The 14,532-nt window shown below is 47.6% G+C and overlaps 1 protein-coding gene across 4 annotated transcripts in view; it reads left to right on the top strand.

Moving 5' to 3' along the window:
• Positions 1 to 14,532, top strand: part of stk11ip (serine/threonine kinase 11 interacting protein) — a 42,899-nt gene that overhangs the window by 2,403 nt on the left and 25,964 nt on the right. For 3 of the 4 annotated variants that reach the window (XR_011666583.1, XM_071330123.1, XM_071330124.1), the window contains exons 9-18: positions 211 to 314; positions 682 to 771; positions 894 to 935; positions 1,089 to 1,265; positions 2,951 to 3,032; positions 3,456 to 3,926; positions 4,117 to 4,334; positions 4,600 to 4,710; positions 5,790 to 6,012; positions 12,378 to 12,562. Coding sequence is in view for 3 of the 4 variants with exons in the window: in XM_071330123.1 (XP_071186224.1) it covers positions 211 to 314; positions 682 to 771; positions 894 to 935; positions 1,089 to 1,265; positions 2,951 to 3,032; positions 3,456 to 3,926; positions 4,117 to 4,334; positions 4,600 to 4,710; positions 5,790 to 6,012; positions 12,378 to 12,562 (1,703 nt within the window). In the remaining variant the exon portion in view is untranslated. The remainder of the gene's footprint in view (positions 1 to 210; positions 315 to 681; positions 772 to 893; positions 936 to 1,088; positions 1,266 to 2,950; positions 3,033 to 3,455; positions 3,927 to 4,116; positions 4,335 to 4,599; positions 4,711 to 5,789; positions 6,013 to 12,377; positions 12,563 to 14,532) is intronic. The other variant, XM_071330125.1, reaches the window with a different exon arrangement.

The raw sequence follows: 14,532 nt of genomic DNA, 5'->3' as shown, positions 1-14,532 counted from the left end.
AGATAAACAGGAAGCTAGGAATATATTAATATACTGGCATACTCCAGCGTTTGTTAGGCAGTACTGCCTATCTGCCCATCTCTCTCCCCCAACCGTCTCCCTATTGTTCAGTGTACTCTCTAAGTCTCTGTTAGTCTACTGACTCTGTCCCCGTCTCAGTATGAGATGCCTAGATGTCTGATTTGTGTGTGTGACTGTGACCCTATGCAGGAGTAGAGCAGTTGTTGTCCCTACAGCACCTGGACTTGGCCTACAACCTGCTACTGGATCACTCCCAGCTGGCTCCTCTGTCTATGCTGCACAGTCTCAACATGGTGAAGGAGAGAGAACTTAGAAGTGTGCTTATCAGTAGTTTACTGTGTGACAGCCTCTGTGTTATGCCAGACCCGCTGACCTGTAGCCTCAGTGTTATCCCAGACCCGCTGACCTGTAGCCTCAGTGTTATCCCAGACCCGCTGACCTGTAGCCTCAGTGTTATGCCAGACCCGCTGACCTGTAGGCTCAGTGTTATCCCAGACCCACTGACCTGTAGCCTCAGTGTTATCCCAGACTCGCTGACCTGTAGCCTCAGTGTTATCCCAGACCCACTGACCTGTAGCCTCAGTGTTATCCCAGACTCGCTGACCTGTAGCCTCAGTGTTATCCCAGACCCGCTGACCTGTAGCCTCTGTCTCTTCTTAGCTGAATCTGAAGGGCAACCCACTGTTCTTCCAGAAGACCCACAGAACATGCACTGTCCGCCACCTCTCCCCCAAGGCTGCCTACCTCAGAGTGAGTGAGGGGGGGAGGGAGGGAGAAAAATCGTAAAGCTGAATTTGGACCCAGTCTTTTTTTCATGATTCTCTGTCTCCTCCTCGAGTTTAATATTGTCTCTCCCCCTCTCTTGCCTCTAGCTCAGACTGGACAGCAGCCCTCTCTCCTCCTCAGAGTTGTCAGTGAGTAGGCCACTCCTGTGGGTCAGCAGGCATATACTCAACACTTCTCTAGTCTTGTTGGGTCACTTGTTGATGTGCATTATAAGTTCATTCGTGGGATTCGCCACTTTGGTACAAGATAGTCTTAACATGGGACCCCCCCCCCACCTTCAGGTGCTACCCAAACCGGGACAGCTGATTGGGCAGCTCCAGTCCCAGGCCTCGCCCTTGATCACCAGGGCTCCAGAGCGGGGTAACCAGGAAGTAGTGTCCAGCGGGGGCGGGGAGTTGAGTGACAGCCTGTCGGTCAGCGAGGTAGGAGTGACACGACAACGCAAGAAGAAAGCCAAAGTAAGTCAGCTACACAGCTCACTGAGAGGCTGGTGATTTGTCCCCACCCCCTAGCCACTCTGTGTACCTCTTAAAACCCTGACCAGCTAGAAGAAATACATGTTAATAGCTTTAACTAACCCTCTGATAGGATCAAGATCCTACGGGTTAAGGGGGCTAGGGGGTGTCTACGGGGCTAGGGGGTACCTATGGGGTAAGGGGGTTAAGAGGTACCTACGGGGTAAGGGGGCTAGGGGGTACCTACGGGGCTAGGGGGTGTCTACGGGGTAAGGGGGCTAGGGGGGTACCTACGGGGTTAGGGGGTACCTACGGGGTTAGGGGGTACCTACGGGGCTAGGGGGTGTCTACGGGGTAAGGGGGCTAGGGGGTACCTACGGGGCTAGGGGGTACCTACGGGGTAAGGGGGTTAGGGGGTACCTACGGGGTAAGGGGGCTAGGGGGTACCTACGGGGCTAGGGGGTGTCTACGGGGCTAGGGGGTACCTACGGGGCTAGGGGGTACCTACGGGGCTAGGGGGTACCTACGGGGTAAGGGGGTTAGGGGGTACCTACGGGGCTAGGGGGTACCTACGGGGCTAGGGGGTACCTACGGGGTAAGGGGGTACCTACGGGGTGAGGGGGCTAGTGGGTACCTACGGGGCTAGGGGGTGTCTACGGGGTAAAGGGGTTAGGGGGTGTCTACGGGGTAAGGGGGCTAGGGGGTACCTACGGGGCTAGGGGGTACCTACGGGGTAAGGGGGCTAGGGGGTGTCTACGGGGTAAGGGGGCTAGGGGGTACCTACGGGGTAAGGGGGCTAGGGGGTACCTACGGGGTAAGGGGGCTAGGGGGTACCTACGGGGTAAGGGGGCTAGGGGGTACCTACGGGGTAAGGGGGTACCTACGGGGTTAGGGGGTACCTACGGGGCTAGGGGGTGTCTACGGGGTAAGGGGGCTAGGGGGTACCTACGGGGCTAGGGGGTACCTACGGGGTAAGGGGGTTAGGGGGTACCTACGGGGTAAGGGGGCTAGGGGGTACCTACGGGGTAAGGGGGCTAGGGGGTACCTACGGGGCTAGGGGGTGTCTACGGGGCTAGGGGGTGTCTACGGGGCTAGGGGGTGTCTACGGGGCTAGGGGGTACCTACGGGGTAGGGGGCAGGGGGTACCTACGGGGCTAGGGGGTGTCTACGGGGTAAGGGGGTGTCTACAGGGTAAGGGGTACCTACGGGGCTAGGGGGTACCTACGGGGCTAGGGGGTACCTACGGGGTAAGGGGGTTAGGGGGTACCTACGGGGTAAGGGGGCTAGGGGGTACCTACGGGGCTAGGGGGTGTCTACGGGGTAAAGGGGTTAGGGGGTGTCTACGGGGTAAGGGGGCTAGGGGGTACCTACGGGGCTAGGGGGTACCTACGGGGTAAGGGGGCTAGGGGGTGTCTACGGGGTAAGGGGGCTAGGGGGTACCTACGGGGCTAGGGGATGTCTACGGGGTAAGGGGGCTAGGGGGTACCTACGGGGCTAGGGGGTGTCTACGGGGTGAGGGGGCTAGGGGGTGTCTACGGGGCTAGGGGGTACCTACGGGGTAAGGGGGCTAGGGGGTGTCTACAGGGTAAGGTCCATTTGGAATGAACAAATCAATACAGGCAGAGGAGAAGGAACATGTTTCTGGAATGTCGTGTGTATAATATATATATCCATGTGTGTTGTTTCAGAGTAAGGTGAGGGTGAGACGGGCTAGCATCTCAGAGCCCAGTGACTACGACTATGAAACCAGACCACAGTCCTCTATACAAGGTCAACTTTTACTATATATATGTAACCAATGTGAAATGGCTAGCTAGTTAGCGGTGGTGCGTGCTAATAGCCTTTCAAACGGTGACGTCACTCGCTTTGAGACCTTGAAGTAGTGGTTCCCCTTGCTCTGCAAGGGCCGCGGCTTTTGTGGAGCGATGGGTAACGATGCTTCGTGGGTGACTGTTGTTGATGTGTGCAGAGGGTCCCTCGTTCGCGCCCGGGTCGGGGCGAGGGGACGGTACTGTTACATATATAGATATATATATATATACACATGTTAATAGCTTTAACTAACCCTCTGATAGGATCAAGATCCTACGGGGTAAGGGTCTAGGGGGTACCTACGGGGTAAGGGGGCTAGGGGGTCCATATATATATATATATATATATATATATATACATAAACCTCCTCTTTCCCCTCAGACATCGTTCTGCCTCACCAGAAAGAGATTGAACGCATGGACAGTTTCAGGGACCAACTGGGTGAGGATTGGCTGCGCTACCAGCATCACCTAGAGGGGGCGCCAATCTCCACCCTAGACAAGGCGGACAGACCAGCTCCTCCACACCTCAACAACAGTCTCTGTGCCACCCCCTCCCCAACCAACAACAGCCCCGTCCAGGCAAGCCCCGCCACCTTTAAGCCCCCTTCTCTAGAGCTGGAAGTCCCGGAGGTTCTACCCCCACCGCTGCTCTCGTCTGAGTCCAAGGAGGAGGCGTCAGACTGGGATGCAGATCTGGAGACAGAGTCCACCCTCCAGTGGCCTGACCACAGCCTCGGGCACACAGAGTCCACCCTGGAGACTACTATGGCAGAGGGACTGGGTCAAGGGTTAGAGGGGCCACCGGCGACACCCACGGACACAAGAGAAGAAGAGGAGGAGGACTTGGGAGGTAGGAGCACTTCAGAACTAGCAGTAGCACACCTGATTGAAGTAGACAACTTATCATCCAGCCCTCAACTAGTCCAACCAGCTGTGCTAGAGTGGGAATACAACCAAAATGTGCAAAGACTGGGAGGTTCCAAAGGAACTGATTGGGCAACGCTGACCCAACCTTTGACCTCTTTTTTGTCTGTCTCTAGTTGACCTGTGTCACCCCCTGCTTGTGGGAGTACTATCATCATCAGAAGAGGAGGAGGAGGGGCTGAGGAGGAAGAACAGGGCCCAGTGTCCTGTGTTCCTCAGGGTCAAGCCAAGACACGTCCTGGAGGTGGACATGAGCAGGGGTCAGTTGCAGGCCCAGCTAGAGTTGGACAGTCTGGAGAGGTTCACCATGTCCCAGGTCACCTGGACTGAGAGGGTGAGGAGCGGGAGGGGAATGGGGGAGGGAGGGAGGGAAGGAAGGAAGCAAGGAAGGAAGGAAGGAAGGAAGGAAAGAGAGGGAGGGGAGGAGGAGGGATGGAAGGAGAGGAAAGGTGAGTAGTGATGGTGGTGGAGGGAGGCATGGTTGGGGAGGGGAATTATGCCGAGAGGAAGGGGGGTGATTTTTTTTATTTTTGTTGTTGCCTGAAATGATGAAAGAAGTGTATGTTTTGTATTTGTTCTAAAGATAGTTCTCTCTCTAGGAGGTGGAGCGAACTCTTCCTGCGGTAGAGCTTCACTTCCGTTACATCAGCAGAGAGAGGAGGAGGAGACGCTATGTTATGCTGGATGATGACCCCCAGGAGGCACTGCAGGTAACGCAATAGGGATGTGACAAATAGAAAATGTTCTTGCCAGTTAAACAGACAATTTTGTAAGTCAATTTTTCATTTTAAACTCCACGTGAATTCACAATGTAACTACTCTGCTGCTAGCAACACTTTGGGTCTCACGGTACGTCCGTTTCAGATGGTTAAGCATTGCACCTGTACTACCATTACTGTACCTCAACTCCACCTCTCAAAGTCTGCATTTCCTTCTCATTTAACTTATGAAAGTATTGCCATACAGGACTACGCTGATGTCGCTTGTCTTTCTCTGCCATTTTGCGAACTGTTAACGATGATGACGTAGTGTTGGAGAGTGTCGACTCCAATAGAATTGATACCTCGACTCCTTGCACGTCGACTCCCGGTGTTGACTCCCATTTCTGAGTTTCAAGATTGACTCCTAAGATTCAGTATTCTTGGAACGGAGGAGACTGATAAGTTGCCGTACTTCTGAGAACACAAACACTTGCATCTTTCATAGCGAGGGACAGACGGAGAGAGAGGAGAGGGGCACAGTATTTGTAGGTCGGCCACCAGTCAGACGGAGTCGGAACCGTGCACTAGGCCTGCAATCAAAAACAGCATTCTATTGCGAGATACTGCGTCTCACAATTTCTTGGCTTGCAACTTCAGTAAAGCGGGGCCTATCATCAACGAATGGGTTAGGATGTTCTACTGGCAGCAGACCGGAGACTGATCACACACATCATTAGCAAAGAGAAAGATCAGGGGTGTAGTCATTAGTCCAAACAGTTATAAAATGTCCACAAAGCTGTGGTCAGTACTCCATGGATGTTGCCATCAGTCCTACAGGTCAGACCTTGCTCATTAGGCCCAATGATATCTATCTTGTTGTTTGTGTGTTTTACGTAAGCAGCCATTGGAATGTTCTGTATTCTGAATGTTCTGTTTTCTTGTTTGGACTTGCATGTGGGTACAATACAAATTGGAGGTAGCCAGTCATCATACAACTGTTCTATCGGAAAATACAAGGACTGTTATTAAAGTTTCAAAGAATGTCTTGGAAAATACATGATTGTAAATACGGCGGGTGTTGTTGCTAGGCACTGACAGAGGTACTGTCGCGGGTGATGAAGGAGAATGAGCGGCGGGTCATGGAGGGTCGTCCCAGCTGTGTCCGCCTGCAGTGTCTACGCTGTGGGTCAGAGTTCACACAGCGTGGAGGGAAGGAGCAGCAGGATGGAGGGAGATTGAGAGGATGGACAGGACTGGAAGAGCAGCAGCTGGAGGAGGAGAGGAAGAACAAGTGCAGAGAAGATGGATTGGGTGAGAGAGGCACACTCGTACAGGAACACACATGCACGCATGCTAGGGACCGGCACAGTTATTCAAATATTACAATATCCAAACCGATGTCAGTATTTCATTTTTTTTTCTCTCTCTCCCTCTGTGCCACACACACACACACACACACACACCGACCATCACACACACCGACCATCACACACACCGACCATCACACACACAGACCATCACACACACAGACCATCACACACACAGACCATCACACACACACACACACACACACACACACACACACACACACACACACACACACACACACACACACACACAGACCATCACACACAGACCATCACACACACACACAGACCACCACACACACACACACACACACACACACCACACACACACACACAGACCATCACACACACACACAGACCATCACACACACACACACAGACCATCACACACACACACACACAGACCATCACACACACACACACACACACAGACAGTCCATCACACACACAGACCATCACACAGACCATCACACACACCATCGCACACACACACCATCGCACACACACACCATCGCACACACACAGACCATCGCACACACAGACCATCGCACACACAGACCATCGCACACACAGACCATCGCACACACAGACCATCGCACACACAGACCAACACATATATACACACACACACACACACACACACACAGACCAACACTTTAGGACAATTTTGGCGAGAGTGAAACCTCTCGCTTTGCATCTTCCTCTCTGTTTACACATACCAAGCCCCTCCCCCTGCCACTCACAACAACAAAGATGAGAGATCACTTCCTCCTCTGCTAAGCGGTTACAACTCGTTATTTGCGTTTGAGGCTTAGTCCAACAGAATCTGTTATGTGGAAACCGAAAAAACATTGAGACATTATTTTAATGTAGTAGAGAAGTTAACCTGTCTCAACTCCTCACATTGCGTGCAGAGCAGACACTATTAAAACAAGAGTATCGATGAACATTGATTCTGGAAAATGAATGCTCAGTTTGGTACGTTCCGCTAGCAGCATTTTATTCAAAGACCGTTATACATGCTGTCTAGTCTGTTTTATAAATGTGCAATAAGCATAAAGCACAATTACATAAGGAATTGGCAACTCGTTCTCATAGCTGTCTAGTCTGTTTTATAAATGTGCAATAAGCATAAAGCACAATTACATAAGGAATTGGCAACTCGTTCTTATTCTGAGAAAGAAGATAGGCCACTTGATTTCAACATCTGAACAAAGTGAAAAGGCTAGCATGCTGTTCAAACAGTTGGAGATGGACAGAAGGGTGCTTTATAACAATTAAACTGTTCTACCTTGTTGGCTAGCAAATAAACTCAGCAAAAAAATAAACGTCCCTTTTTCAGGACCCTGTCTTTCAAAGATAATTCGTAAAAATCCAAATAACTTCAGACCTTCATTGTAAAGGGTTTAAACACTGCTTCTCATGCAGCGGTGGAAGGGTCGTTAAGACACAAACAGCTTACAGACGGTAGGAAATTAAGGTCACAGTTATGAAAACTTAGGACACGAAAGAGGCCTTTCTACTGACTCTGAAAAACACCCAAAGAGAGATGCCCAGGGTCCCTGCTCATCTGTGTGAATGTGCCTTAGGCTTGCTGTAAGGAGGCATGAGGACTGCAGATGTGGCCCGTGCAATAAATTACCATGTCCGTACTGTGAGACGCCTAAGACAGCGCTACAGGGAGAAAGGGCGGACAGCTGATCGTCCTCGCAGTGGCAGACCACGTGTAACAACACCTGCACAGGATCGGTACATCCGAATATCACACCCGCGGGACAGGTACAGGATGGCAACAACAACTGCCCGAGTTACACCAGGAACGCACAATCCCTCCATCAGTGCTCAGACTGTCCGCAATAGGCTGAGAGAGGCTGCACTGAGGGCTTGTAGGCCTGTTGTAAGGCAGGTCATCACCAGACATCACCAGCAACAACGTCGCCTATGGGCACAAACCCACCGTCGCTGGACCAGACAGGACTGCAAAAAAGTGCTCTTCACTGACGAGTCGCGGTTTTGTCTCACCAGGGGTAATGGTCGGATTCACATTTATCGTCAAAGGAATGAGCGTTACACCGAGGCCTGTACTCTGGAGCGGGATCGTTTTGGAGGTGGAGGGTCCGTCATGGTCTGGGGCGGTGTGTCACAGCATCATCGGACTGAGCTTGTTGTCATTGCAGGCAATCTCAACGCTGTGCGTTACAGGGAAGACATCTTCCTCCCTCATGTGGTACCCTTCCTGCAGGCTCATCCTGACATGACAATGCCACCACGCACAGAATGAGCAGTATGGCTGATTTCCTGCAAGACAGGAATGTCAGTGTTCTGCCATGGCCAGCGAAGAACCCGGATCTCAATCCCGTTGAGCACGTCTGGGACCTGTTGGATCGGAGGGTGAGGGCTAGGGCCATTCCCCCCCAGAAATGTCTGTGAACTTGCAGGTGCCTTGGTGGAAGAGTGGAGTAACATCTCACAGCAAGAACTGGCAAATCTGGTGAAGTTCATGAGGAGAAGATGCACTGCAGCACTTAATGCAGCTGGTGGCCACACCAGATACTGACTGTTACTTTTGATTTTGACCACCCCTTTGTTCAGGGACATATTATTCAATTTCTGTTAGTCACATGTCTGTGGAACTTGTTCAGTTTATGTCTCAGTTCTTGAATCTTATGTTCATACAAATATTTACACATTTACATATTTTTACATATTATTTTGCTGAGTTTAGATCCAAGTTGGTTAGACATGAAATATAAAGATTAGCTGGCTACTCATAAGCATGTGAGCTTGTGCTTGAGAGATTGTTTACAGTGCCTTTGGAAAGTATTCAGATCCTTGACTTTTTTTCCATACAGCCTTATTCTAAAATTGATTCAATTGTTTTTTTATTTTCTCATCGATCTTCTCGCAATACCCTATAATGACAAAGCAAAAACATTATTTAAAAAAAATGTTTGCTAATTTATTGAAGAGAAAAAAAACATGACATTTACATACAGTACTGGTCAAAAGTTTGGACACACCTACTCATTCAAGGGTTTTTCTTTATTTTTACTATTTTCTACATTGTAGAATAATAATGAACACATCAAAACTATGAAATAACACATATGGAATCATGTAGTAACCAAAAAAGTGTTAAACAAATCAAAATATTTAATATTTGAGTTTCTGCTATTTCTGGGACGGGTAACTCTAATGAACTTATCCTCTGCAGCAGAGGTAACTCTGGGTCCTGTGGCGGTCCTCATGAGAGCCAGTTTCATCATAGCCCTTTATGGTTTTTGCAAATGCACTTGAAGAAACTTTAACATTTTTGTAATCTTCCGCAGTGACTGACCTTCATGTCTTGAAGTAATGATGGACTGTCATTTCTCTTTGCTTATTTGAGCTGTTCTTGCCATAATATGGACTTGGTATTTTACCAAATAGGGCTATCTTCTGTATACCACCCCTACCTTGTCACAGCACAACTGATTGGCTCAAAACCATTAAGAAGGAAAGAAATTCCACAAACTAACTTTTATCAAGGCACACCTGTTAATTGAAATGCATTCCAGGTGACTACCTCATGAAGCTGGTTGAGAGAATGCCAAGAGTGTGCAAAGCTGTCATCAAGGCAATGGGTGGCTACTTTGAAGAAACTTAAATGTAAAATATATTTCGATTTAACACTTTTTTTGGTTACTACATGATTTTATGTTATTTCATAGTTTATGTCTTCGCTATTATTCTACAATGTAGAAAATAGTCAAATTAAAGAAAAATCCTTGAATGAGTCGGTGTGTCAACTTTTGACTGGTACTGTAAGTCTTCAGACCCTTTACTCAGTACTTTGTTGAAGCACCTTTGGCAGCGATTACAGCATTGTGTCTTCTTCGGTATGACGCTACAAGCTTGGCACACCATTCAGAGACTTGTCCTGAAGCCACTCTTGTGTTGTCTTGGCTGTGTGCTTAGGGTCATTGACCTGTTGGAAGGTGAACCTTCGCCCCAGTCTGAGGTTGTGAACGCTCTGGAGCAGGTTCTCATCAAGGATCTCTCTGTATTTTTGCTCCGTTCATCTTTGCCTCAATCCTGACTAGTTTCCCAGTCGCTGCCGCTGAAAAACATCCCCACATGCTGCTACCACCATGCTTCACCATAGGGATGGTGCCAGGTTTCCTCCAGATGTGACGCTTGGCATTCAGGCCAAAAGTTCACTCTTGGTTTCATCAGACGAGAGAATATTGTTCTCATGGTTTGAGAGTCCTTTAAGTGCCTTTTGGCCAACTCCAAATGGGCTGTCGTGCCTTTTTTACTGAGGGGCTTCCATCTGGCCGCTCTACCATAAAGGCCTGATTGGTGGAGTGCTGCAGAGATGGTTGTCCTTCTGGAAGGTACTCCCATCTCCACAGAGGAACTCTGGAGCTCTGTCAGAGTAACCATCGGGTTCTTGGTCACTTTCTGACCAAGGTCCTTCTCCCCCGATTGTTCAGTTTGGCCGGGCGTTCAGCTCTAGGAAGAGTCTTGGTGGTTCCAAACTTCTTCCATTTAAGAATGATGGAGGCAGCTGTGTTCCTGGGGACCTTCAATGCTACAGAAATGTTTTGGTACCCTTCCCCAGATCTGTGCTTTAACACAATCCTGTCTCGGAGCTCTACGGACAATTCCTTCGACCTCATGGCTTGGTTTTTGCTCTGACATGCACTGTCAACTGTGGGACTCCAATCAAGTTGTAGGAACATCTCAATGATGATCAATGGAAAGAAACAAGATGCATCTGAGCTAAATTTTGAGTCTCATAGCAAATGGTCTGAATAGTTATGTTAATAAGATATTTCTGTTTTTTATTCCAACCTGTTTTAGAATAAGGCTGTAACTTAACAATGTGGAAAAAGTCGAGGGGTCGGAATACTTTCCAAAGGCACTGTATGAGACCTGTGTTAATTTTCTATAATGCCTGCCACAAGAAGTTAGTCATTATTAGTGAATGTGCGTTATGCATAGTTCTGGTAAACATTTTAACAAAAAGGACATCTTACTAGACAGACTTGAACACCAGATCAGTGATTATTGCAAAAAACATGTGGGTTTTGATAAAATAATTAAATGATTGGTGGGTCTTGGTTGTGGAAGGCTTATATTTAGCATAGGTATAATTTCACTAACCCTGAATTAATTAGATTATTACTGACTGTTTGAAATGCAGTGTATTTGACCTTTTTAATTGTACAAAAAATCTTAATTAGAGAATATAGATAAAAAAATCTAGCTATATATCGTTAATCAGCCCATGAGTTGGAAAATGTTGAGATTATTTTTAGGCCATAACGCCCATCCCTACACTTATCGGAGATTCTGGACCGGCGTCTGAGACAGCGTTTTCTACCACCATCAACAACACCAAATTATGGAATGTCTCATGGAAGAATGGTGTCGCATCCCTCTATTAGAGTTCCAGACACTTGTAGACTCTATGCCAAGGCGCATTGAAGCTGTTTTTGCACATCGTGGTGGCCCAACGCCCTGTTAAGACACTTTTTGTTGGTGTTTCCTTTATTTTGCTCGTGTTCAGTCATCTCCATTCCTCTGATAGAGATCTCCAGGTCGGATCTTAAGGACAGGGCTCTACTGGCTGCGTGCAGGATCACCTTATCTTCCTGCCCTGACAGACGTCACACAGATGTGGGCGGAGGTCCGATGACAAGTCGTTCTAAAACCTCTTGAGGTTACTATGGCAACAGACGCAACGGCTATGGTCCAAGCGACCACATTTTTTCCTTAACAATTGGCTGTCAAAACTACTAATTTACCAGAACAAATCCCTCAAACACGCAAAATGTAGCTTTTAATTCCTGTGTGTCTTTTAACGCTTGACTGTTGGTCCCACAGACACTAACTAACCACTATAATTAGCGGAGACAGATAGCTTGAAGCCCTTGGTATCAGCTTAGCCCTCTTCTCCTGGTCCTCAACAACCCAGACCTGAAATGACTACATGCTCTGACATGCCCAGAGCTCAGGGAGAGTTTGTTCTACAGATTTCTATGGCTTTTGACAGTTGTAACTTCTAGTTGGAATGTAGTTAGTCATATCCCTTTATATGCTGAGTACGACATCTACACCAAGGAAATGCTGACGTGTCTAGTCATTAACTCTGTTTTTAAAGAGCAGAGTATGGACAGAATTTTTGTATTTTTGTGTACAAGAATGAAACCATTACAACATACACTAATTTACCAATACGTACGAATTCACACTGAAGTATAACACCTTTTTGAAACAATGTATTTATTTTCTGTTACTTGTCAATTTATACAATGTCTTCAGGAAGTACCGTCATCTGTCCTGAGTGTGGCAGTGATCATGTGGTCCAGCTGGCTGACCAATCAGCTCCCTCCACCAGTACGCCCGTCCATACACCCGTCCATGGTTCCCCATGCCAAGACGGGACTGACCGACACGTTACCTTCAACCACAGAGATACACCTCTACCCAGTCACCCTGGCAACAAGGTTTGAGATTTTATAGTCTTTACGATTTATTTAAATATGTTGTTGTATGATGAACATGTTTTTAAAGTCTAGGGCAGTGGTTCCCAAACTTTTTATAGTCCCGTACTCCTTCAAACATTCAACCTCCAGCTGCGTACCCCCTCTAGCACCAGGGTCAGCGCACTCTCAAATATGGTTTTTGTTGCAATCATTGTAAGCCTGCTATATGATACATTTATTAAACATAAGAATGAGTGAGATTTTGTCACAACCCGGCTCGTGGGAAGTGAAAAGAGCTCTTATAGGACCAGGATGATGATAATAAAAAATAATTTTGCTCTTTATTTAGCCATCTTGCATAAAATCTTATTTGTTCATCGAAAATTGTGAATAACTCGCCACAGGTTAATGAGAAGGGTGTGCTTGACAGGATGCACATAACTCTGCAATGTTGGGTTGTATTGGAGAGAGTCTCAGTCTTAAATCATTTTCCACACACAGTCTGTGCCTGTATTTAGTTTTCATGTTTGTGAGGGCTGAGAATCCACTCTCACATAGGTACGTGGTTGCAAAGGGCATCAGTGTCTTAACAGCGCGATTTGCCAAGGCAGGATACTCTGAGCGCAGCCCAATCCAGAAATCTGGCAGTAACTTCTGATTTTAAATTACATTTTCACAGAAACGCTTCTTGCAATTTCGATGAGTCTCTCTTGTGCAGATATCGGTAAGTGGACTGGAGGCAGGGCATGAAAAGAATAATGAATCCAGTTGTTTGTGTCATCCGTTTCGGGAAAGTACCTCCATAATTGCGTACCCAACTCGCTTAGGTGCTTCGCTATATCACATTTGACATTGTCCGTAAGCTTGAGTTCATTTGCACACCAAAAAATCATACAATGATGGAAAGACCTGTGTGTTGTCCTTGTTAATGCACAGAGAGAAGAGCTCCAACGTCTTAATCATAGCCAAAATGTTGTCCCGCACATTGAATATAGTTGCGGTGAGTCCCTGTAATCCTAGATTCAGATCATTCATGCGAGAAAAAACATCACCCAGATAGGCCAGTCGTGTGAGAAACTCGTCATCATGCAAGCGGTCAGACAAGTGAAAATGATGGTCAGTAAAGAACTTTAAGCTCGTCCCTCAATTAATAAAAAAAAAACGTGTCAATACTTTGCCCCTTGATAACCAGCACACTTCTTTATGTTGTAAAAGTGGTACACGGTCACTGCCCATATCATTGCATAATGCAGAAAATACACGAGAGTTCAGGAGCCTTGCTTTCAAGCTGTCAGGCGTTCCCTTGGCAGCAAGAGCCTCTCGGTGGATGCTGCAGTGTATCCAAGTAGCATCGGGAAGCAACTGCTTGCACGTGCATTACCACTCCTCTATGTCTCTCTGTCATGGCTTTTGCGCCATCAGTACAGATACCATCACATCTTGACCACCAAAGTCCATTTGATGTCACAAAGCTGTCCAGTACTTTAAAAGTATCCTATCCTGTTGTCCTGGTTTCCAGTGGTTTGCAGAAGAGGATGTCTTCCTTAATTGACCCCCCATAAACGTAACAGACATATACCAGGAGCTGTGCCAGGCCCGCCACGTCTGTTGACTCATCCAGCTGTAACGCATAGGATTCACTGGCTTGTTTGCGAAGCAGTAATTGTTTCAAAACATCTCCTGCCATGTCACTGATGTGTTGTTTATGAAGGCATTGTCTGTATAGTTTTCTTTGGTCTTTCCCCCAGCATTGTCCCAGCCATACCCGCGGCAGCAGGAAGAATTAAGTCCTCCACAATAGTATGGGGCTTTCCCGTCCTAGCCACTCGGTAGCTCACCATATAAGACACTTCTAGCCCTTTCTTATTAATGGTATCTGTTGCTTTTACTACTCAAATGTCTTAATTCTTGCTCAAACTCCTGTGGCTTATTTTTCAAATAGGCATGTTCTGTTTCTAAATGTCTGCGCAAGAGTGAAGGTTTCATCGAGT

Source organism: Salvelinus alpinus, chromosome 10 (assembly GCF_045679555.1).
Source record: "Salvelinus alpinus chromosome 10, SLU_Salpinus.1, whole genome shotgun sequence".
In the NCBI taxonomy this organism is placed as follows: domain Eukaryota; kingdom Metazoa; phylum Chordata; class Actinopteri; order Salmoniformes; family Salmonidae; genus Salvelinus; species Salvelinus alpinus.
Note: the sequence above shows the minus strand (reverse complement) of the source record. Positions and strands in the feature narration are given on the sequence as shown.